Source organism: Epinephelus lanceolatus, chromosome 5 (assembly GCF_041903045.1).
Source record: "Epinephelus lanceolatus isolate andai-2023 chromosome 5, ASM4190304v1, whole genome shotgun sequence".
Classification (NCBI taxonomy): Eukaryota; Metazoa; Chordata; class Actinopteri; order Perciformes; family Serranidae; genus Epinephelus; species Epinephelus lanceolatus.
In genome coordinates, this window is record NC_135738.1 from 311607 (window position 1) to 335949 (window position 24343).

Here is a 24343-nt window from a genome sequence, read left to right on the forward strand (position 1 = left end):
CTAATGAGCTAATGAACTCACTGAGGTTACCTGTTTGGCGTTTTCAGAAACAATGTCGTCCTCTTCTTTGACTGGAGCTTTGTATGTGAACTTCAGTGTGTCACAGCGCAGTACGGATCAGCGCTGCTAATGGGCAGCGTCTAACAAAATTTACTGTGGTTTCTCAGTACTTAGCTTCATGCTAACAGTCAGCTATTGTGTCCTCCTGAGCTCGGACATTTACTGGACTGATCTGATTTGTCCACACATATGAAATGTTCAGAGCGGAAAGAAAGCCTTGCAAGTTTGCGGTGCGCAGCTTCATGTGGGAAAAGAGACGTGGAGCGAATGGCCACGGCCACGCTTGGAGTCGGCACATTGGCTCCCGCATGCCAGCACATCTGTGACAAGTACATATGTTAGTGTGTTATGTATTTAGTTGTTTTCCAGGCTGCGTCTGTATCAATTTATTTGTGTTTGTGCCTGCCTGCATGCATGTTTGTGTTTTGCACACTCATGCCTCATCAACATCCCGTCTGAGGCCCATCTGGTTTGCTTTGAAGAGGCTGATGGAGCTGTGAGGCAGGGCCGGGCCAGCGGCGGTTCCTCCCCACTTACACATAAATCCACGGTGCCAGGCCCGCTGCCAGTAACAGTATAGACCGACCCTCGTGGCTACTTCCCAAACCACCCAGGCTCAGACCCCACTTTCTCTCTTCTATTGCCCTTGAAATGGGGCCTGCTCTAAATATTATCTCCCCCTGTGCTTTATCCCTGCGTTTATCCCTCCGTCGGCACAGAGAAGAAAGGAGCCGTGGGGCTGACTCACTTTTTCCCCTCTCTTCTCCTCTCTCCAAAACCGCAGGCAGCGGCAGCGGCTTCCTGGAGATGAGCGCTTTTGTCTGTTGTGTGACCGCTGCGGCTTTAGGCAGATCCTCCTCTGATGAGGTAATGCACGGGCTCGATGAGGAGGCAGGGTGAGGAAGGAGGAGAGCGGCTTCTCCATCTATATTTTAACCTTTGATTTATCCAGAGGAGAGGAGACTTCATGGAGACGCACACTCTCCTCAGCAGCTGCAGCCGGCTTCACACGGAGGCCGCTGCTCACATTCACACCTACTCTGAGGTGGTCGGTGATCAACTGGTGATCAACTGGTGCCTGCTGGTCGTCTCCACTGCAGCATCTGTGGGTGATGAGTCAGCAGCTGAGGGAGGAGCAGTCATCATTCCTTTCTGTGAAGCTTTTCCAGGTTATCTTGTTTTCCAACCAGCAAACATTTCAGCATGAAGTCTTTCAGGGAATCATGGCGTCAGGTAGTTTGAGGGTGAACTGTGCGGTGTGGTGACGGAGAATAAGAGGAGTGGAGAGTGTTGGGACACGGAGGGACGGGACTGGTTATGCTCCTGGGGATCAGACGAGGTGCCTGGATAAGAGTCAAACTTCCAGATGCACGAAAACTAAAGTTTGATTGATTCATGAGGTGTGATGATATTTTCTGTCAGGTCTCAGTCACCCTCAGGTGTGTCGCTCTGACACATCTACCTGACTTGATGTGAGTGTGTCAGTGGTTGATGAATGGACAGATGTCATGTAGCAGATTAATAGAAGAGAGGTCAGCGTGTCTCCATCAGTTTCCTTCCTCTGCCTGTGAGGAGAGCGTTCCTCTAACAGGAACAGAAAATCAGCTCCTCACACGACAAGTTTCTGATGAAGTATGAACCGTGTGATGAAAAGAAATGGCGGCGACTTCAGTGTTGCTGCAGATGCTTCAGAAAAAGCACATGACGTGCACGGCGCTCGGGCCAAACGGAGGAGCTGGCAGCAGAGTGAAGTGTCGTACACGAGGAGCTGGCAGCTCTCAAACTCTGAAAATGGAGGGAGAGTAAATGTGTTTGTGTCTCATAGTCACACTGAGCCCTGCCTCTGATGAGCTGCTTTAATACGTTCAGTAAAGTTTATTATCATGTGTAACCTGCCCCAGTTTGGATAAGCCACACCCCCCCCACCAGTAACTCCCAGGTAAAACACACAGCCTGGTATTTCATGTGTAACTTATAAAGTGTGGTAACTTAACGTGAAGCAGCAAATAAGTTTAAGAGTTTAATTTGAGATAACTTTGCTAATGTTATAAGTTACATGTAAATATGAGACTGTGTTGTTTATCTTGGCGTTGTTGGCGGAGGGGGCGTGGCTTAGTCAAAGTGATGAACACATGCTGTCGTCTCAACATACAGTACAGGCCAAAAGTTTGGACGCACCTTCTCATTCAATGCGTTTTCTTTATTTTCATGACTATTTACATTGTAGATTCTCACTGAAGGCATCAAAACTATGAATGAACACATGTGGAGTTATGTACTTAACAAAAAAAGGTGAAATAACTGAAAACATGTTTTATATTCTAGTTTCTTCAAAATAGCCACCCTTTGCTCTGATTACTGCTTTGCACACTCTTGGCATTCTCTCCATGAGCTTCAAGAGGTAGTCACCTGAAATGGTTTCCACTTCACAGGTGTGCCTTATCAGGGTTAATTAGTGGAATTTCTTGCTTTATCAATGGGGTTGGGACCATCAGTTGTGTTGTGCAGAAGTCAGGTTAATACACAGCCGACAGCCCTATTGGACAACTGTTAAAATTCATATTATGGCAAGAACCAATCAGCTAACTAAAGAAAAACCAGTGGCCATCATTACTTTAAGAAATGAAGGTCAGTCAGTCCGGAAAATTGCAAAAACTTTAAATGTGTCCCCAAGTGGAGTCGCAAAAACCATCAAGCGCTACAAGGAAACTGGCACACATGAGGACCGACCCAGGAAAGGAAGACCAAGAGTCACCTCTGCTTCTGAGGATAAGTTCATCCGAGTCACCAGCCTCAGAAATCGCAAGTTAACAGCAGCTCAGATCAGAGACCAGATGAATGCCACACAGAGTTCTAGCAGCAGACCCATCTCTAGAACAACTGTTAAGAGGAGACTGCGCCAATCAGGCCTTCATGGTCAAATAGCTGCTAGGAAACCACTGCTAAGGAGAGGCAACAAGCAGAAGAGATTTGTTTGGGCCAAGAAACACAAGGAATGGACATTAGACCAGTGGAAATCTGTGCTTTGGTCTGATGAGTCCAAATTTGAGATCTTTGGTTCCAACCGCCGTGTCTTTGTGAGACGCAGAAAAGGTGAACGGATGGATTCCACATGCCTGGTTCCCACTGTGAAGCATGGAGGAGGAGGTGTGATGGTGTGGGGGTGTTTTGCTGGTGACACTGTTGGGGATTTATTCAAAATTGAAGGCACACTGAACCAGCATGGCTACCACAGCATCCTGCAGCGACATGCCATCCCATCCGGTTTGCGTTTAGTTGGACGATCATTTATTTTTCAACAGGACAATGACCCCAAACACACCTCCAGGCTGTGTAAGGGCTATTTGACCAAGAAGGAGAGTGATGGAGTGCTGCGGCAGATGACCTGGCCTCCACAGTCACCGGACCTGAACCCAATCCAGATGGTTTGGGGTGAGCTGGAACGCAGAGTGAAGGCAAAGGGGCCAAAGGGTGGCTATTTTGAAGAAACTAGAATATAAAACATGTTTTCAGTTATTTCACCTTTTTTTGTTAAGTACATAACTCCACATGTGTTCATTCATAGTTTTGATGCCTTCAGTGAGAATCTACAATGTAAATAGTCATGAAAATAAAGAAAACGCATTGAATGAGAAGGTGTGTCCAAACTTTTGGCCTGTACTGTATGTTGAGACGACAGCATGTGTTCATCACTTTGACTAAGCCACGCCATAAACAGGACAAACAGTGTGCACCCTAAATATGAAAACAGATGACTGTTGATATTAAACCTGCACTGTTTTCATTAGATATTGTGTTCAGTATTTCATGTTTAACCCTCTGTGCATTTTATATTCTCCACCATTCCTTATTTAACGCAGTTTTACTTTAAAGACAGTCTACTACAAAATACAAGTTGTATTTACATTTGTAACTGTGCGTATATTTATCTTCAGCTGCATTTATATTATCCATAGTAAAGTATTGATTCCTCCTGCACAGCTCTGACACTGCACTCTCAATACCACCATCATATCTACTGTAGTAACAGCTCTCTGCAGTCGTCCTGACACCAGACAGCATCTCACTGCTCTGTGCTTTTATTCTCATGTTTGTGTTCTTACACTCTGACACTATCTGGGGTTTCTATCCATCAGTCTATCTATCAGTTGATCTGAATGTGATCAGTCAGCTCATTAGGTCTGATTAAACACTGACCTGATACAGTGAGTTAAACACACACACACACACACACACACACACACACACACACACAGTCTCTCCACATGTGTGTGCTCGTGTCTTTTCCCCTCTCCTGTCCAGAGACAACTGTTGTCTGCTCCTGATGAGGAATGACTCGCTGACATTCAGGATAATTGCTTCATGTTTTAACTGTCATGGGTCACAGGTCAAAGGTCAGAGGTCAGGGTCAATCTCAGCTGTTGTGCTCAGAGCTACAGGCGACCCCACCTGGTCTTTAGATCATGGAGATCCAGCACATTCATGTGTCTCCAAACAACGTCTGCCACTCTTCCTCAGGCCATCGCTGCAGAAGGTCATCTTCACCTGCTGAGCTCCGTCCTGAGAAAACCAGAGAGTCTGAGATATCTGCTGTTTGAATGTTTCCTGTCGGGTCAGAGAGGGCGGAGGTCGGGACACAAACTATCACCTGTTACTGAGGCAGCGTCTCTTGAGTGAACGCCGTCTTCCTGACTCCTTCACACCAACCAGCAGCTCCTCATAATGACAGTGTCCTCATTACAGTAAAAATCCTGCGTCGCAGTTTAAAGCTGCCATCAGCCAAAATGAAGCGGCCTTAATGGCTGCTGATTGCATTCCTCCGCTGGCCAGCCCCCTCCTTTCTTTTCCAGTGATCTGATCGTTTAAGTACATGCGAGCATAATTGAGGTCTCTTCCTTGATTAGATTTGCACCAGCTTTTAACAAAGCCTGCTCGAACTTAATCCAATGAGGCCCATTGTGGGCCGAGCGGAGGGATGACATCGCTTCTGGTTAGCTTCAAAATCAACCCAGCCGTCCAGCAATTAGAGGCTGCGCCGATAAAGATGCTGCACGACTCAAACTAATCATACAATGTTCCTCAGAGCTCACAAGATAACAAGTGGACAATTGAGCCGTCGCTCAGACATGAATTATCTCCTGACTGTTCAGACTTTAGACAGCAGCTTCAGAGCTGAAACATGGAGAGACTGCTTTGACTTTATTTATTTAGATGTATCAGCCTGCAGAGCTCCGCCTCCTCTGCTTCTGTCTGATCATCAAACACACCTGTGTTCACCTCCATGATGTCGACATCTCAGACTTCTACACAGCTCCACAAACATCCTGCTCTCAGCAGTCGTGACCCACTGGGAACACAGAGGTGTTGGCTTTGGCTGCGTCCTCTGGTGACACCTGGCCGTCCATAATCACAGTTAGACACTAAACCTGCCTCTGACCTGTGGCTGTGTGTCACACTCAATCCCATAATCCTCTCCTTTGTTCTCTGTCACCGTCAATCAGTCAGAGACCTGCGGTCCGACACAGGCAAGTCTGTGAGGATACTTTCTTTAACTTTAATTACACTCACTGTTAACCTGCACGCGGGTCAGAGCTGAAGTTACTAACAGAAAATGAAGGAGCAGCTACTCTGATACTCGATGAATCATTTAAAGCAGACCTGTCATGATTCTCCTTGTTTACTGTCACGTGAACATAAATATAACGTGACAGTGTCAGATGTTCTTATTAAATGTGGCCAAAGTTACAAACAATGAGGTCAATGAATGTTTAAAATGATTCCTGTAAGAATAAACATTACATTACATACACTGCTACATGTAGCGCCATGCTAACGTCACGGAGGGAACCATTATATTACATACACTGCTACGTGTAGCGCCATGCTAACGTCACGGAGGGAACCATTACATTACATACACTGCTACGTGTAGCGCCATGCTAACGTCACGGAGGGAACCATAACATTACATACACTGCTACATGTAGAGCCATGCTAATGTCACTGTCTCTGTCCTTGTCTCTGTTACTGTCTCTGTCCCTGTCTCTGTCTCTGTCCTTGTCTCCGTCTCTGTCCCTGTCTCTGTCTCTGTCTCTGTCCTTGTCTGTGTTACTTTCTCTGTCTCTGTCTCTGTCCTTGTCTCTGTTACTGTCTCTGTCCCTGTCCCTGTCTCTGTCTCAGTCCCTGTCTCTGTCTCTGTCTCTGTCCTTGTCTCTGTTACTGTCTCTGTCCCTGTCCCTGTCCCTGTCTCTGTCTCTGTCCCTGTCTCTGTCTCAGTCTCAGTCCCTGTCTCTGCCTCTGCCTCTGCCCTGTCTCTGTCTCTGTCTCTGTCCCTGTCCCTGTCCCTGTCTCTGTCCCTGTCCCTGTCTCTGTCCCTGTCCCTGTCCCTGTCCCTGTCTCTGTCCCTGTCCCTGTCCTGTCTCTGTCCCTGCCTCTGTCTCTGTCCTTGTCTCTGTTACTGTCCCTGTCTCTGTCCTTGTCTCTGTTACTGTCTTTGTCCCTGTCCCTGTCTCTGTCTCTGTCTCTGTCTCTGTTACTGTCTCTGTCCCTGTCTCTGTCTCTGTCCTGTCTCTGTCTCTGTCTCTGTCCCTGTCCCTGTCTCTGCCTCTGTCCCTGTCTCTGTCTCTGTCTCTGTCCCTGTCTCTGTTACTGTCGCTGTCCCTGTCTCTGTCTCTGCCCTGTCTCTGTCTCTGTCTCTGTCCCTGTCCCTGTCCCTGTCTCTGTCCCTGTCCCTGTCCCTGTCCCTGCCTCTGCCCTGTCTCTGTCTCTGTCTCTGTCCCTGTCTCTGTCCCTGTCCCTGTCCCTGTCTCTGTCTCTGCCCTGTCTCTGTCTCTGTCTCTGTCCCTGTCTCTGTCTCTGTCTCTGTCCCTGTCTCTGTCCCTGTCTCAGTCCCTGTCCCTGTCTCTGTTACTGTCTCTGTCCCTGTCTCTGTCTCTGCCCTGTCTCTGTCTCTGTCCCTGTCTCTGTCTCTGTCCCTGTCCCTGCCTCTGCCCTGTCTCTGTCTCTGTCTCTGTCTCTGTCTCTGTCCCTGTCTCTGTTACTGTCTCTGTCCCTGTCTCTGTCTCTGCCCTGTCTCTGTCTCTGTCCCTGTCTCTGTCTCTGTCCCTGTCCCTGCCTCTGCCCTGTCTCTGTCTCTGTCCCTGTCTCTGTCCCTGTCCCTGTCCCTGTCCCTGTCTCTGCCCTGTCTCTGTCTCTGTCTCTGTCCCTGTCTCAGTCCCTGTCTCTGCCTCTGTCTCTGTCTCTGTCTCTGTCTCTGTTACTGTCTCTGTCCCTGTCTCTGTCTCTGCCCTGTCTCTGTGTCTGTCTCTGTCCCTGTCCCTGTCTCTGTCTCTGTCCCTGTCTCTGTCTCTGTCCCTGTCCCTGTCCCTGTCTCTGTCTCTGCCCTGTCTCTGTCTCTGTCTCTGTCCCTGTCTCTGTCTCTGTCCCTGTCCCTGTCCCTGTCTCTGTCCCTGTCTCTGTCCCTGTCTCTGCCTCTGTCTCTGCCCTGTCTCTGTCTCTGTCTCTGTCCCTGTCTCTGCCTCTGTCTCTGCCCTGTCTCTGTCTCTGTCTCTGTCCCTGTCTCTGTCTCTGTCCCTGTCCCTGTCTCTGTCTCTGTCCCTGTCTCTGTCCCTGTCCCTGTCTCTGTCCCTGTCTCTGTCTCTGTCTCTGTCCCTGTCTCTGTCCCTGTCCCTGTCCCTGTCTCTGTCTCTGTCCCTGTCCCTGTCTCTGTCCCTGTCCCTGTCCCTGTCTCTGTCTCTGTCTCTGCCCTGTCTCTGTCTCTGTCTCTGTCCCTGTCTCTGTCCCTGTCCCTGTCCCTGTCTCTGTCTCTGTCCCTGTCCCTGTCTCTGTCTCTGTCCCTGTCTCTGTCCCTGTCCCTGTCTCTGTCTCTGTCCTTGTCTCTGTCCCTGTCTCTGTCTCTGTCCCTGTCTCTGTCTCTGTCCCTGTCTCTGTCCCTGTCCCTGTCCCTGTCTCTGTCTCTGTCTCTGCCCTGTCTCTGTCTCTGTCTCTGTCCCTGTCTCTGTCCCTGTCCCTGTCTCTGTTACTGTCTCTGTCCCTGTCTCTGTCCCTGTCTCTGCCTCTGTCTCTGCCCTGTCTCTGTCTCTGTCTCTGTCCCTGTCTCTGCCTCTGTCTCTGCCCTGTCTCTGTCTCTGTCTCTGTCCCTGTCTCTGTCTCTGTCCCTGTCCCTGTCTCTGTCTCTGTCCCTGTCTCTGTCCCTGTCCCTGTCTCTGTCCCTGTCTCTGTCTCTGTCTCTGTCCCTGTCTCTGTCCCTGTCCCTGTCCCTGTCTCTGTCTCTGTCTCTGTCCCTGTCTCTGTCCCTGTCTCTGTCTCTGTCCCTGTCCCTGTCCCTGTCTCTGTCTCTGCCCTGTCTCTGTCTCTGTCTCTGTCCCTGTCTCTGTCTCTGTCCCTGTCCCTGTCCCTGTCTCTGTCCCTGTCTCTGTCCCTGTCTCTGCCTCTGTCTCTGCCCTGTCTCTGTCTCTGTCTCTGTCCCTGTCTCTGTCTCTGTCTCTGTCCCTGTCCCTGTCTCTGTTACTGTCCCTGTCTCTGTCTCTGTCTCTGTCCCTGTCTCTGTCCCTGTCCCTGTCTCTGTCTCTGTCCCTGTCCCTGTCTCTGTCTCTGTCCCTGTCCCTGTCTCTGTCTCTGTCCCTGTCTCTGTCCCTGTCTCTGTCTCTGTCCCTGTCCCTGTCTCTGTCCCTGTCCCTGTCCCTGTCTCTGTCTCTGTCTCTGCCCTGTCTCTGTCTCTGTCTCTGTCCCTGTCTCTGTCCCTGTCCCTGTCCCTGTCTCTGTCTCTGTCCCTGTCCCTGTCTCTGTCTCTGTCCCTGTCTCTGTCCCTGTCCCTGTCTCTGTCTCTGTCCTTGTCTCTGTCCCTGTCTCTGTCTCTGTCCCTGTCTCTGTCTCTGTCCCTGTCTCTGTCCCTGTCCCTGTCCCTGTCTCTGTCTCTGTCTCTGCCCTGTCTCTGTCTCTGTCTCTGTCCCTGTCTCTGTCCCTGTCCCTGTCCCTGTCTCTGTCTCTGTCCCTGTCCCTGTCCCTGTCTCTGTCCCTGTCCCTGTCTCTGTCTCTGTCCCTGTCTCTGTCTCTGTCCCTGTCACACACAGACAGGGACACACACACACACACACACACACACACACACACACACACATTCCTGTACAGGCATTAAAGTGAGGACCGGGACAGTTCCCATTGAAAGTGAGGACCACCCTTTCTGCTATACTTAGAGACAAACTGATTTTACATTTCAACACTAGGTGGCCCCCTAACTCCAGTTTCCACCTCAGATTTTTAAAACATACAAAGGAAAAATACCTTGTGAAAAAGTTTTGTACCATCTTAGTGAGGACTTTTTCATGGGGGCGCTGTTGGGCCCATTTCTGGTCAGACCATTTCTGTTTATAGCTTGTAGGCCTTTTTTGCTCCCTTTTGTATTTTACTGTTGACAAATACTGTAATAATATATGTTAATAAAACTACATTCAATGCTTACTGGTGACTGAACATCACAGCAACACATTTTCTCTTAGAAAGTCTTTTAATTATTTGAAAAACAAATAACATCATCCCTGCATAAAGATAAAGATACTAAAGTGAGGCCATCAGAGCCCTTAGGTGAGGTCAAAGTCCACAGGTGAGGTCATCAGAGCCCTCAGGTGAGGTCAAAGTTCACAGGTTTGGTCATCAGAGTCCTCGAGTCAGGTCAGAGTCCACAGGTTTGGTCATCAGAGTCCTCGAGTCAGGTCAGAGTCCACAGGTGAGGTCATCAGAGCCCTCAGGTGAGGTCAAAGTTCACAGGTTTGGTCATCAGAGTCCTCGAGTCAGGTCAGAGTCCACAGGTGAGGTCATCAGAGCCCTCAGATGAGGTCAAAGTCCACAGGTTTGGTCATCAGAGTCCTCGAGTCAGGTCAGAGTCCACAGGTGAGGTCATCAGAGTCCTCAGATGAGGTCAAAGTCCACAGGTTTGGTCATCAGAGTCCTCGAGTCAGGTCAGAGTCCACAGGTTTGGTCATCAGAGTCCTCGAGTCAGGTCAGAGTCCACAGGTTTGGTCATCAGAGCCCTCAGGTGAGGTCAAAGTCCACAGGTTTGGTCATCAGAGTCCTCGAGTCAGGTCAGAGTCCACAAGTTTGGTCATCAGAGTCCTCAAATCAGGTCAGAGTCCACAGGTTTGGTCATCAGAGTCCTCGAGTCAGGTCAGAGTCCACAGGTGAGGTCATCAGAGCCCTCAGGTGAGGTCAAAGTCCACAGGTTTGGTCATCAGAGTCCTCGAGTCAGGTCAGAGTCCACAAGTTTGGTCATCAGAGTCCTCAAGTCAGGTCAGAGTCCACAGGTTTGGTCATCAGAGTCCTCGAGTCAGGTCAGAGTCCACAGGTGAGGTCATCAGAGCCCTCAGGTGAGGTCAAAGTCCACAGGTTTGGTCATCAGAGTCCTCGAGTCAGGTCAGAGTCCACAGGTGAGGTCATCAGAGCCCTCTGGTGAGGTCAAAGTCCACAGGTTTGGTCATCAGAGCCCTCTGGTGAGGTCAAAGTCCACAGGTTTGGTCATCAGAGTCCTCGAGTCAGGTCAGAGTCCACAAGTTTGGTCATCAGAGTCCTCAAATCAGGTCAGAGTCCACAGGTTTGGTCATCAGAGTCCTCGAGTCAGGTCAGAGTCCACAGGTGAGGTCATCAGAGCCCTCAAATCAGGTCAGAGTCCACAGGTTTGGTCATCAGAGTCCTCAAATCAGGTCAGAGTCCACAGGTTTGGTCATCAGAGTCCTCGAGTCAGGTCAGAGTCCACAGGTGAGGTCATCAGAGCCCTCAGGTGAGGTCAAAGTCCACAGGTTTGGTCATCAGAGTCCTCGAGTCAGGTCAGAGTCCACAAGTTTGGTCATCAGAGTCCTCAAGTCAGGTCAGAGTCCACAGGTTTGGTCATCAGAGTCCTCGAGTCAGGTCAGAGTCCACAGGTGAGGTCATCAGAGCCCTCAGGTGAGGTCAAAGTCCACAGGTTTGGTCATCAGAGTCCTCGAGTCAGGTCAGAGTCCACAGGTGAGGTCATCAGAGCCCTCTGGTGAGGTCAAAGTCCACAGGTTTGGTCATCAGAGCCCTCTGGTGAGGTCAAAGTCCACAGGTTTGGTCATCAGAGTCCTCGAGTCAGGTCAGAGTCCACAAGTTTGGTCATCAGAGTCCTCAAATCAGGTCAGAGTCCACAGGTTTGGTCATCAGAGTCCTCGAGTCAGGTCAGAGTCCACAGGTGAGGTCATCAGAGCCCTCAAATCAGGTCAGAGTCCACAGGTTTGGTCATCAGAGTCCTCAAATCAGGTCAGAGTCCACAGGTTTGGTCATCAGAGTTCTTGAGTCAGGTCAGAGTCAAACTTCTCTGTTAACATTAAGTGCAAACACTATGTAAAATAAAGCTGCTGAAACTTTGACTCAACAAATGATGAGGCTTCAGCAGCTTAGTAAAACATTCCACATAAATGGGAATCAAACTTCTCTGAACATTTAGTGCAAATACAATATAAAATAAAATTGCTGAAACTGAGTGAAGAATACTGAAGCTTCAAACATACATGAAACTGAAGTGAATAGATCAGCAGAGATGCACCAATTGCAACCTGACCTGCTAATTCTGATTTTGAGCCGATTCTGATTTTCTTTTTATCCTTTATAAAAACTCTAATTTACAGCATTCTTAATCTCTCTTTGTTTCTCTACTTTTGAATAAATTCTCATGACAGAGTCAGGTCAGAGTCCACAGGTGAGGTCATCAGAGCCCTCAGATGAGGTCAAAGTCCACAGGTTTGGTCATCAGAGTCCTCGAGTCAGGTCAGAGTCCACAGGTTTGGTCATCAGAGTCCTCGAGTCAGGTCAGAGTCCACAGGTTTGGTCATCAGAGCCCTCAGGTGAGGTCAAAGTCCACAGGTTTGGTCATCAGAGTCCTCGAGTCAGGTCAGAGTCCACAAGTTTGGTCATCAGAGTCCTCAAATCAGGTCAGAGTCCACAGGTTTGGTCATCAGAGTCCTCGAGTCAGGTCAGAGTCCACAGGTGAGGTCATCAGAGCCCTCAGGTGAGGTCAAAGTCCACAGGTTTGGTCATCAGAGTCCTCGAGTCAGGTCAGAGTCCACAAGTTTGGTCATCAGAGTCCTCAAGTCAGGTCAGAGTCCACGAGTCAGGTCAGAGTCCACAGGTGAGGTCATCAGAGCCCTCAGGTGAGGTCAAAGTCCACAGGTTTGGTCATCAGAGTCCTCGAGTCAGGTCAGAGTCCACAAGTTTGGTCATCAGAGTCCTCAAGTCAGGTCAGAGTCCACAGGTTTGGTCATCAGAGTCCTCGAGTCAGGTCAGAGTCCACAGGTGAGGTCATCAGAGTCCTCGAGTCAGGTCAGAGTCCACAGGTGAGGTCATCAGAGCCCTCAGGTGAGGTCAAAGTTCACAGGTTTGGTCATCAGAGTCCTCGAGTCAGGTCAGAGTCCACAGGTGAGGTCATCAGAGCCCTCAGATGAGGTCAAAGTCCACAGGTTTGGTCATCAGAGTCCTCGAGTCAGGTCAGAGTCCACAGGTTTGGTCATCAGAGTCCTCGAGTCAGGTCAGAGTCCACAGGTGAGGTCATCAGAGTCCTCAGATGAGGTCAAAGTCCACAGGTTTGGTCATCAGAGTCCTCGAGTCAGGTCAGAGTCCACAGGTTTGGTCATCAGAGTCCTCGAGTCAGGTCAGAGTCCACAGGTTTGGTCATCAGAGCCCTCAGGTGAGGTCAAAGTCCACAGGTTTGGTCATCAGAGTCCTCGAGTCAGGTCAGAGTCCACAAGTTTGGTCATCAGAGTCCTCAAATCAGGTCAGAGTCCACAGGTTTGGTCATCAGAGTCCTCGAGTCAGGTCAGAGTCCACAGGTGAGGTCATCAGAGCCCTCAGGTGAGGTCAAAGTCCACAGGTTTGGTCATCAGAGTCCTCGAGTCAGGTCAGAGTCCACAAGTTTGGTCATCAGAGTCCTCAAGTCAGGTCAGAGTCCACGAGTCAGGTCAGAGTCCACAGGTGAGGTCATCAGAGCCCTCAGGTGAGGTCAAAGTCCACAGGTTTGGTCATCAGAGTCCTCGAGTCAGGTCAGAGTCCACAAGTTTGGTCATCAGAGTCCTCAAGTCAGGTCAGAGTCCACAGGTTTGGTCATCAGAGTCCTCGAGTCAGGTCAGAGTCCACAGGTGAGGTCATCAGAGCCCTCAGGTGAGGTCAAAGTCCACAGGTTTGGTCATCAGAGTCCTCGAGTCAGGTCAGAGTCCACAGGTGAGGTCATCAGAGCCCTCTGGTGAGGTCAAAGTCCACAGGTGAGGTCATCAGAGCCCTCAGGTGACGTCGAAGTCCACAGGTTTGGTCATCAGAGTCCTCGAGTCAGGTCAGAGTCCACAGGTTAAGTCATCAGAGTCCTCAGGTGAGGTCATCAAAGTCTTCGGGTGATGTCAAATTCCTCAGGTGAGGTCAGAGTCCTCAGGTCAGGCCATCAGAGCCCTCAGCTTTCTCTCAGGTCAGAGAAACAACAAATACTGAAGCTTCACAAGCTTAGTAAAACATGCCAAATAAGTAGGAATCAAACTTCTCTGTTAACATTAAGTGCAAACACTATGTAAAATAAAGCTGCTGAAACTTTGACTCAACAAATGATGAGGCTTCAGCAGCTTAGTAAAACATTCCACATAAATGGGAATCAAACTTCTCTGTGAACATTTAGTGCAAATACAATGTAAAATAAAATTGCTGAAACTGAGTGAAGAATACTGAAGCTTCAAACATACATGAAACTGAAGTGAATAGATCAGCAGAGATGCACCAATTGCAACCTGACCTGCTAATTCTGATTTTGAGCCGATTCTGATTTTCTTTTCATCCTTTATAAAAACTCTAATTTACAGCATTCTTAATCTCTCTTTGTTTCTCTACTTTTGAATAAATTCTCATGACAGAGCATTGACTATTACAAGGGCCTATTTCCCCCATAATGCATCAATGTGCAGGACCTTTACTCACTCAAGCTTAAAAATAAAAAATAAAATACAGATTCTGGTCAGAGCCCCTTTTGTACAAACTTCCATTTTAAAATTAGTTCTTGTAAATCACACTTTACCTAACATTTTGCACGCTGTTTCACTCAAAATGAAATGTTTAAAGTTAATTTTTGTTCCCGCCTGATATGCGTTGAAATAATGTAAACTGGTACCTAAGTCTCATATTATGAAATGCAAAAGCAAAACTGAGTGTCAGATCCACAGTAAAAAAAGTTGACATCTCCAATTCAGATGGAACCTCAATGTTGTTATTTGCATTCACAGCTCTTGCCTACAATCTTACCTTCCTAAACAAAAATTGCTGTAATAGGTCACGGCATAACATGTCGTCAGCTTGAGTAACATCCATGTTTTTGCTCTGTTATGGGTGCATCATGGAGCTGCAGTTAAACGCACACACTTTATACACAGATGCAGCAGAGAGGAGAGATAGAAGGTGAAGAAATTGAAACTGCAAATGATGAAAAAATGCAGCTAAGACACTGAGCTAAAAATTAAATGAGTGCACATAAAGTAGGAAAACCAACAAAAAATAAACAATAAACAAATACTATTTAATTTCTGTTGTTCAGTTTGGGCTAGCAGTCCTGTTTGAGGGAGGGCTGCATGTATGTCTGACCGCAATGGAATTGGATAAATGATACACTGCTCAGTACCTCTCCGGTGATCCCAGGTAATGCCTAAAACTGTCTGAATGTGGTTGCTGGCTGATCAATTGGTGCATCTCTATAGATCCGCTCTATGGATTGCAATGTTGCATCCCTAACCTTTAGTACTTCAGTTTTCTTGTCGCAGATCTGCGATTTAAAGTTACAATTTTGTTGTGCACATAGTCTTTGACATTTTTCCATGACCTTTCACTTAGGGCCTTCTCAGCTTGTATAGCCTGCAGACAATGCTCTTTGCCAGGAACTCTTTGCTCTGCCATAAAGTTTCCCAGGTGCTTTTCCACTGCCATCCTTTCTGCTTCACTCCATGGTCTCCTCACTGTAGCTTGGAGTGGCTCTACAAATGACAGAAGAAGACAACATAGATTTTGTAATGTTCAATAAATAAACTACTATACAGATTTCTTAACATGGCTCATGCACAGCTAGCAAACAGTCATGGAGAGAGGGAGTAGAGAGGAAAAAAAAAAGTTGTCCGGCTGCAACTTTTTTTTTTTTTTTTAATAGAAGTTGTATTAAAGCCCGCTTTGATATGAGAGGGAGGTGGCATAGGCCGCAGTGCCTCAAACTGCTTTTGTGAGTGTGAGAGAGAGAGACAGCGCATGCAGGCACAGCAGGGTGTGGGGGGTGAAGGTGGGGGTCTTGACTGACTGGGAGTGAGGATGTTATGCTGAGTGACAGCACAAATATTAATATTAAAGATATTAAGAATACAGCCTACTTTTCTTCTCAGACCTACATTGGTTTCATACAGTCCCTCTCTAGAATCCAACTAATGGAAATCTGTCTTAACATAGAAGTTTGCCCCAGTAGTAAGAATTTACCTTTCCCTTTCACCATCCGTTTTTCTGTTTTCTTTGTCTTCTGTGTCACCAGGTTCTTTCCTGAGCTGTGATCTGCAACAATAACAAACATTAGCACCTGTTCATGAAACCTTAACTCTAATGAATTTTAAAAACCCAAGGCCAACATTAAAACCTGACAATCAAGACCTCATTGTTCATGGCTTAATATTTCATTTCAAAAGTCAAAATTGTAAGATTTAGTGTTCTTGAACATTGAACATTGCAAAAAAGTTCTGATGCTGGCATGCATCACCAAGGATTAATTAAGACACTAAAAATGTACTGTGATGATATTTCGACTTCTCATGAGGCTGATTCACTTTGTTTCACTAACTACTGTACTACTTGTCCTTTTTCTTTGTCAATCATCTAATCCTCAAATGACTCCATATCACAATCTAGGCACTGAATGATATGTAAATTGAATGCCACCATGACCCTGTCCAACATAATTGTGGTACACGCATTCGCAAATAAAGGGTCAATAAATGATGATAGCCTCATCTCCCTGTAGTTTTTTAGTTTGTAATCTGCAGTATTCCCACACATGAGATTTTACTTGTTTTTGAAGGGTTACAATGTGGAACCTGAGCCTTCAGCCATGGTGATAGGCTTAGACAATTCAAAATAAATCAGGAAACATCTACAGAACTGTACATCAGAGAGCTAGCAGCTTTATAGTCATTCATGTGAGAATATTTAAGATTATCTACATTCACGACTATACCATAATAAAAAATTCACAATAAAATTTAAATGTTTTTGTGATCTGGGATTTTTTTTAAAAATTATCAATCTTTGTCTCCCCAGAGTGTATAGCTACCAGTTATGTAGTCTTACTCTTTTGCCAGATTTTCTATTGTGCCTCCTAGCTGCAGTATTTCAGTCATGTTAACTGTATAGGCTTTTATGACTTTAAACTCTGCTAGCTTTTCAGACTCACTGCCTATCCACTGCCAATCTGATTTCTGTATGTAGACAGATCAGTCTCTGGTTTTACTACACTGACGCTGTTTGTCAAGTCTGTTTGTAGGTTCTGATCAAAACACGGCACACTGTAAGCTTTATGAAATAAAAACTGAAAAATTGTAAAATGATGAGCAGTACTGTAATAAATCTTTAGAAATATGTACTGTTGCATTAGGGTTTACACCAGAGCTTTACACCAGCCTCTTATTACCACTGAGTAGCCAAACACGCCTGCTGTTACTACAGTAAATGCAGAGCTCTGTTTAAAATCAGGGAGGGGCAGTATATACAATATGTCATTATCATGATATGAGACTGTACACAGTCTGATATTTTGGATATTGTCATTAGAGGTTGACCAATAGTGGATTTTCAATGGCCAATATAATAATGAAAGTTTGGAGCTGGAAAAAGCAATTGACCAATTCATCAGCTGATAAAACCATCAAATGAATAAAAGCTTTTTTACTGAGTGGAGCATAGCTTCCTTATACAATTATAGCTGATGTATGGTGGAAAACATGAATGAAAAACTGTTTTATCTATTCTAATATTTGCCTTAACCCACACATTACTGATGATTACTGATCAAACATCTAATTGTGTTAATTTTTTGGACAAGTAGTCATCCCTACAATATTGCTACAGTGTCGATATTTAGGTTTAAAAGACAACATCATGATTTTTGATTCAGTTGCCCAGATCACATTTATGAAGCGCTTTTGAGGGGAAATGTGTGATATATAGCGTGATATATATAACATGTATCGTGATATGGTAAATGGTATATGATATATATCTAGCGTGTATCATGATGTGCCAAAAAAAAACACCTTGATATAACTTTAAGGCCGTACCATCCAGCTCTTAAAAATTCAAAGTATTTGTTGACTTGTGTGCATGTTTAATGAAATGATGCAGAAATGCATAATTTGACTATCCTAGGTCCAAACCACTTTCAGTTGACACTGTCTGACATTGTATTTAACACACTTTCTGACTTCTAGCTATAAACTTACCATCCTCGTTGCAGGAGTCTACACAGGACAGCTCAAGACATCCTTCTAAAAACAAGAGCAAAGAATGACATATGTGACACATCATACTGTGGAGTTTAGGAAATGATACTGAAAGCATGTAATTTTATCTGCAGATTGATAGCGTGGAGTTTAAAAAGATTTGTTTTGACAAATATATATAAATATATTGAAAATGGACATCATCCTCGAAAAATAACAAAAATAAATACAGAAATAAAAAAAAGAACATACCGTCATCCACCTCTCTGGCTCTTTTTCGTCCACTGTATGTAACAGTCACGGAAGTTGACATAGGATTTTGAACTGTGAAAGATAAGGGCAAATGTTAACACTCAAATCCTTAAGTGCAAAGACTGTTGTTGATTAAAAGATTTTTAATTTTTCCAAGAAGCACTGACACTCCCAAAAAAGTCTACTTCTCTCATTCAGCTATAGTGGAAGCAAGTCACATTGCCCTGCCAGTAAAAGCCAACTCATGTGTGCTGAAACAACTAAGGTGTTGATATTTAACCATCAGCTCTTTATATCAGACTACAACATCATCTAATTCATATTTTATATTTGGAATGAAGTCCACTCAAGGCCATCAGTTGTCGCAAAACTGCTGTTTGTACTTAGTACACTCATTCAAAGAATATTTAACCATTGACTTAGATTTTCTTTTTTATGCAAGTAGGGTGGCTGTTATGTTAACCATTTTAGGATACTGAGGAGGGTACTGTTTAAGTCAGGACAAGGTTCCAAAGATGGAGCTCAATACATACAAACCTAACCCTCAATAGTTGTCATATAGTTTTAACTCACCATCTACATCTGAGGTCTCATCCTCTATGCAGGGGCCTTGTTTCTTTTGGGTAGAGAGGAGGTCAGGACATCCATCTGAAAAATAAAATAAACAGAAAGTGAGACATTATACTGTACAGTGTTGAAGGGGAAGACAGAATGAAAGCGGGCAACTGTATCTGCAAAGCAGAGATTTTAATTGTGTATACATACACTAATTGAATACTATTGTTCTTCCATAAAGACTTTTATGGTGCCTCCAGTGTACAGTTTTTTGCTAAATAAAACTGGTAAATTCAGTTCGGTAATTTGTTATTAAGGTCATGATGGTGCTGCACTGGACTGCAACATAATCAATGCTATTTCTAATATTTTATCCTCTTCCTGTATGTAAACAGGGAGGACAAAAGATTTGAGACATCTTAAAATACTGTAGTGCAACAAAATAGCAACTTTAACTATCACCACAATAAGTAATATCTAACAACTTAAACATCTGTGACAATGTCAACAAAACCGAACATTATGAGCATCTAATACACAGATGTTATGGTAGGGATGTTGTACCCAATTACAAAAGACTGCACAGGTAAACCTAAGAAAGGGAGTCACTGAGAGAGACGAGGGCTGCAGGTAAAAATATTATCACTATTGATGTAACTTCCCATTATTGTCTCAATAATTAAATTATTACGTGCACCTCTAACACAGACATGTTTAAAATGAACAGAATCCTTAGACACATACCATCAACTTCCTCTCTGCCAGGAATCCCTTTCTTCTGTGGGCCAATGTCAGAAGTTGATGTGGGACTTTCACCTATGAAAGACGATAATGGTGAAATTAACTCCTCAGTAGAATCAAAAACTCCATTAGTACAAAGACAGCTGTTCAATAAATGAGGTTGTTCTAATACAACTGTATTAATATAATATGTAATGCCACTTCTCGTAAAAAGATGTGACTGTGCATCTTTATAGATTGCATGATAATGTTTTTATGAAATGACAGTTATATTGTCCAGCTGGTTTAGACTGTACAAATCAAAAAAGACACTAACCTTCCACTTGGATTTGTAAATACATGTACACGTCTTAGTTGTTAGGACCTCTAATAGCTAATGTGATTATGGCAGCTATAGATTTCTGGAGATATCATGAGAATGTGACGTCAATAAAACAGCAGGACAAATCTGTGTCAGTTGTAGTGCATACATACCACTAACAGAAGGGTTGATCGTGTTGAGGTTCTTCCCCTTTAAGCTCTCAGTGCCTTGCTCCATTGCAAACAGAAGTTTACTTATCTTGGCAATTTGAAAGGTTTTGTCCGTCTGTCGGTAAAAGTCGCGATGAACTCTGATGTCATGCCCCATAAACCTTGCAACTTGTTCCAGCTCTTGTTCACTCAGATCCAGGAGTTGACATAGGGTGGCCACCTGTTTTCTTAATTTAGTTGATCTCAGGAGCTCAGGGTTTTCTGCTTTGCTTTCCTCAGCATATTTTCGCAGGCAGTCACAGCCACGTATGTTTGTCATTGCATAAGGTCTTGCAAAGAGATAAGGGTTTTCAGCAGGTATGCCAGCTTCATCCCTCTTTTTAATCAATAAGTCAATTGACTCCTTCATTCTCTCTGTCAAGAAAACAGGTACCTTCCTGCCTCTTTTTCCTCTGACTTCTATACGAGTTAGAAGCTTGCTGAGCTCTTTCTCTAGAGGAGACAAAGTTTCATAAATGTCCTCGTTTATGGGATTTGTGCCTGCTGTCTTGTAGGTGTCAAGAGTCAAGCGTGATGCTTCCCCTTCACGGCGCTTGTTGAAGATGATGACCTGTGCCAGAACCGTCTCATTCAACATCTTGTAGGCTGTTAAACTGAGCTCCTTTGTCAGTTCCTCCTTTGCTTTATCTTCCACCATCCTCAGATGATCCCTCAGAGTCATCACATTTTTGGTCAGGGGGATGTCATCTTGCTTGTTCCATCTCTTTTCTTGTATTGTTTGATGAGCACTGACAGAAACATGGTTCTTCCAGTTTTTTTCCAAAAGTTCCAAGAATTTTTTTGCCTTTCTCTCAGCCAGGTCATCATCATTCATGAGTGTTTGCCCAATCAGGACCTCCACCGCTCCTTTGAGACAGAATCCGATTTTGACAGCAGTGGAAGGTTTTCCATACTCACTTTTGCCTGGACTAAACTCTGCAACCTTCTTTGCCACACTGACAACAAACTGAAACCTTGATGGTGCACACAAGTCTTCCAGACCCTTTACAGTCTTGTCCAAGTCTTTAGCAACCAACATGAATCGACCAAGCTCCCTCATTCTCTGTGAAATGTACTGGTGTCTTGACTTCACTCGCCCATGTTTTGCATACAGTGCTTCACCGTACCTGCAAATCAAAGAATCTGTCCTGATGTGAAAGGATACATCATCTTGTCGCATGTTATTAATAATCTTCTGACATCCACTGGAAGAAGTAGTGATTGGAAGCAGGCGTGCAGCACAACTTTGTACTCTTCTTCTTTTATTTGCTTCATTATCTGTCACACAAGATTTTTTGCTTCCACATGAGGACTGATGTTTCCATAACTCCTTTCTGGCAAACATCCCATAACAATATGTGCAAGGCAAATAATCCTCAACCAAGGCCTTATGAGAGGGCTGCTTCCATGTCACGAGTTGTCCCCTGCCTTTTTCCAGAACTTTGGCGTTGTGCTTGAAATCCCCTTTATTGCGCAGCTGATCTAGCAGAATCTTTCTGTCTTTTGACCCTACTTGAAAACTGAAGGCATAGGCTACATCCTTGATCTCCATATGCTTTCTCTCCAAATGTCTCGCTATCTTTGAGTGTGGCTTTCCACAGTAAAGACAGTAGTGCTTTTTGTCCCATGATCGTTTGCCATCCTCCCTTCTTGTGCAGGTTTTTATGGTCACAGTTTTCACTTCATCTTTGTTCTTCTTTTCTTTTTTCTTTTTTCGTTTCACATAAGTTCTGGGAGTTTTTTGTTTTTTAATATTGCACATGCCTGTTTCTTGATCTTCATCTTCCCCTGAATCTGCATCTAGACCTCCAACAGCTTCATCACTGGATAATTCCTTAAATGATGAAGGTTCATCCAGAATTTTCTCATCCTCATCACTACATGATGATTCAGCCTGAGCTGGATTGTAGTCTGGGTCTGATCCTGTAAGGCTGGAAAAGTCAGGGGAATCACTCGCCGCCTCTTCATGGATATTGACCAACTGTAAGCAAAAAGCATATATGTCAGAGAAAATGTAGTCATATACATTATCAATTCTAGGTCTTGTAGTTAAATATTTTACTTACTAATACTAGATGTTAAAGGTGTCACTTTTTGATAAAGCTTTGGTTTTGAAAGCATTACAGTCACCTATTACGTCTACCGGTCATCATATTAACCTTCAGTCTTATTAAATTTTCTTTGTCTGAAGTTGATGTTCTATGCCACACATGTTCTCTCCATTTCACCTGCACTGTAACTGTAAAAGGCAGACAGAGAGGCTGAATAATCAATCATTACCACATGTTTTAAAATGAGACTAAATATAGTAACAGACTATTGATAGGTCACATGTGATTGTCTGTGTGTGTGCGTTTATTTATTTGTTTATTTACCTGCAAATGGTAATAATGGTAGTTTGCAAACGTCAGCCCTGTATTTACAGGTATCAGTGGGTAAATACTTAATACATAACAAAAATTTTGAATCATGTCAGCAGATCTCCTCAGCTGGCAGCCGTGACATCACTGCATTGTACTCCTTTAGACTGATTTAGTTATGTCCACTAGAACTGTTTTAGATATGCTGGGGTTCTTATTTTAACTGACTTTATTACAGAAATCTTTCCCACAGAGAGACCTGTATGTTACATTAAATTATTTTTTAAACTAGAACTACAAACTTGTTCAAAGAGAGGTCTCACTCTGACAATCAACAGACTCTTGAGTTGTTACAATTTTTCTTGACTCATCTATATTGTGAGGTTCTGTGCAATATTCAGTGATGGCATTTGAAGTTATTGCTGGCAGTTCCTTAAGGTAAGCTCCAAATTCCTCTCTCCAATCTAACAGTTCCACTATTATCTTCCTGCAACAACTCACATCTCACATCAACTCAAGGGATTTTTTTTTAGTGAGATTTGTGGTTACAAAAAGGATATTATTATTAAAGAAAAGTTCTGTAGAAATGATTTCTGTAACGCTGTCAGACAGTTAGAAACATGACCTCAGCATTTCAGTGACAAAAATATTTAAATTTGATACAACTTTGATGGACGCTCTTTTACCAAATAACATTGTAACTGTTTTGTGGCTGTAAGCTGAAGAGATCTAATGGGCCGATTAAAATAACTGTTATCTATAAATATTTGCCAATAAATGTAATATAGGGAGGAGGTTTATAATAACAGATTTCCCCTTAAGAAATAATTCAGACATGGGAAATATACTTTTTTTTTTCTTAAAGTTTAGCAAGAAGATCAAAACACTTATGGTATATGTACAAAACACCAGACTACATTTACCTGAAGTTGACTGGCTCTAGCTCCATATACATGAAGATAGTTTTTTCATTTAATCCAGCTCTTAGCAAGAAGGTAACTTCCAAATGTCACAAGTGTTTCTTTTTTAAAGTTAATATTACACCAATAAATTCATTTAATTTGTGTGTCACAAAGTTTTAGTACGTAGCAAAAAGTGAATTCTGTTAAAATTTGCAAATATTAAAGAGCAGACTAGCCCACATTAAACAACGTTCCATTAAGTCAGTCTAAATTAAACTTCTTCAACCTGTTCCAGTTATGACATAGAGTGGTTAATGAATAAGTTCCATAACCCTGGAGTCATTCAGCATTTTTGGGTTTCTTGTCTCAAATTTAATATTTACACATTTTGTTCTGTGACATAAAACACATTATTAAAGACTTCACATTTGAACTAAAAAAAAAAACAAAAAAAAAAGCAATGTAAGTACCTTTGAAATGGTGGCTGCTAATGTGTGTCTTAACAAGACTCTGTTGGTTGTAATGGAGTTTAAATGTCATCACGTCTAACACAGAGATTCATCCCCTCAATAACCCATCTTTACAGGGCAGCTTTAGTTGCAAACTATTCAAACTTTATTTTGCAATTTGATCACTTCATAGAAAACATGCACAGTAATAGTGAAGCAATAATCTTTGTGGTGATGATGTCTAAGCCATGTGACCGTAATGTAGTTTGTTTATAGCTTAACATTAGCTTTTTACTGCTAACAATGTAATTTACACTTCAAAAATCATAAAGTGGTGCTTATCTGTGAAGATTGCTGTGCTAAACAAAACATGTAGGTATCATGAAACAGTTTATTTTCAGTAATACTCCAGAATCAAATTGAAAATTCCCCTAGGCTATAGGCTTTTTGATGAGGGAACCTGTGAGAAGCTAATATCCAGGCTGGCCTACCGAAATAACACGATCCTTTCACCACTCTACTGAATCTGAATAAGTACAGTGTAAAGATTTTGTAAAGGTACTTACTTGTGTGGGCCTCCCAGTCATTGTGTCTTGGACCTAACAACAAAGTGAAGAGATATTATTTAAATGTTATTGTCTGAAACAGTTTCAACAAAATAATTAGAATCACAGGTAACTAGTAACTTCTAGTAAGATGTACAATACAATTATACATTGCTATCTTTCTGCACATTTGTCTCTTCGTACATCAAACAAGGCAAGAACTGGTCAATACTGCATTGTTAAAAAGGCAATCTTATATATAGATGACTAAAAAAAAAATCAAACCTTGTCATCATGAATACAAACAATCTACACACTCGAATCTGCATGCTTTCATTCATTGAATCTGGTCTGTGTAATTAAAATAATAATGTATTCTATCAGGCAGTGTGCTATATATGTTTATAAATTACAAATTCTTAATTTCCCATGCAGTCAGTAGCCACTTTATTACCCACACACAGCTCTGCC

The 24343-nt window shown here is 44.0% G+C and overlaps 2 protein-coding genes across 5 annotated transcripts in view; one reads left to right on the forward strand and one right to left on the reverse strand.

The window, feature by feature from the left end:
• The window catches only part of LOC117261997 (transcription factor SOX-6-like), a 188190-nt gene that overhangs the window by 25804 nt on the left and 138043 nt on the right, over positions 1–24343 (forward strand). The gene's annotated exons all lie outside the window — the stretch shown is intronic.
• LOC144463423 (uncharacterized) lies at positions 14072–18003 on the reverse strand. Its single transcript, XM_078167555.1, has 4 exons — positions 17811–18003; positions 17559–17603; positions 15550–15621; positions 14072–15062 (listed from the first exon to the last, which is right to left on the reverse strand). Exons 1-4 carry the CDS (start codon positions 17869–17871, stop codon positions 14827–14829), a joined length of 414 nt encoding a protein of 137 aa, XP_078023681.1. The 5' UTR covers positions 17872–18003; the 3' UTR covers positions 14072–14826.

Bases quoted from the DNA above. Each gene is read 5' to 3' on its own strand.
- LOC144463423 (XM_078167555.1), bottom strand. From the start codon at position 17,871: ATGTCAACTTCCGTGACTGTTACATACAGTGGACGAAAAAGAGCCAGA. The intron at 15,622-17,558 runs GTAAGTTTATAG...TTATTGTTGCAG, and splicing joins AGACTCCTGCAACGAGGATG to ATCACAGCTCAGGAAAGAAC. The intron at 15,063-15,549 runs GTAAATTCTTAC...TGTCATTTGTAG, and splicing joins ACGGATGGTGAAAGGGAAAG to AGCCACTCCAAGCTACAGTG.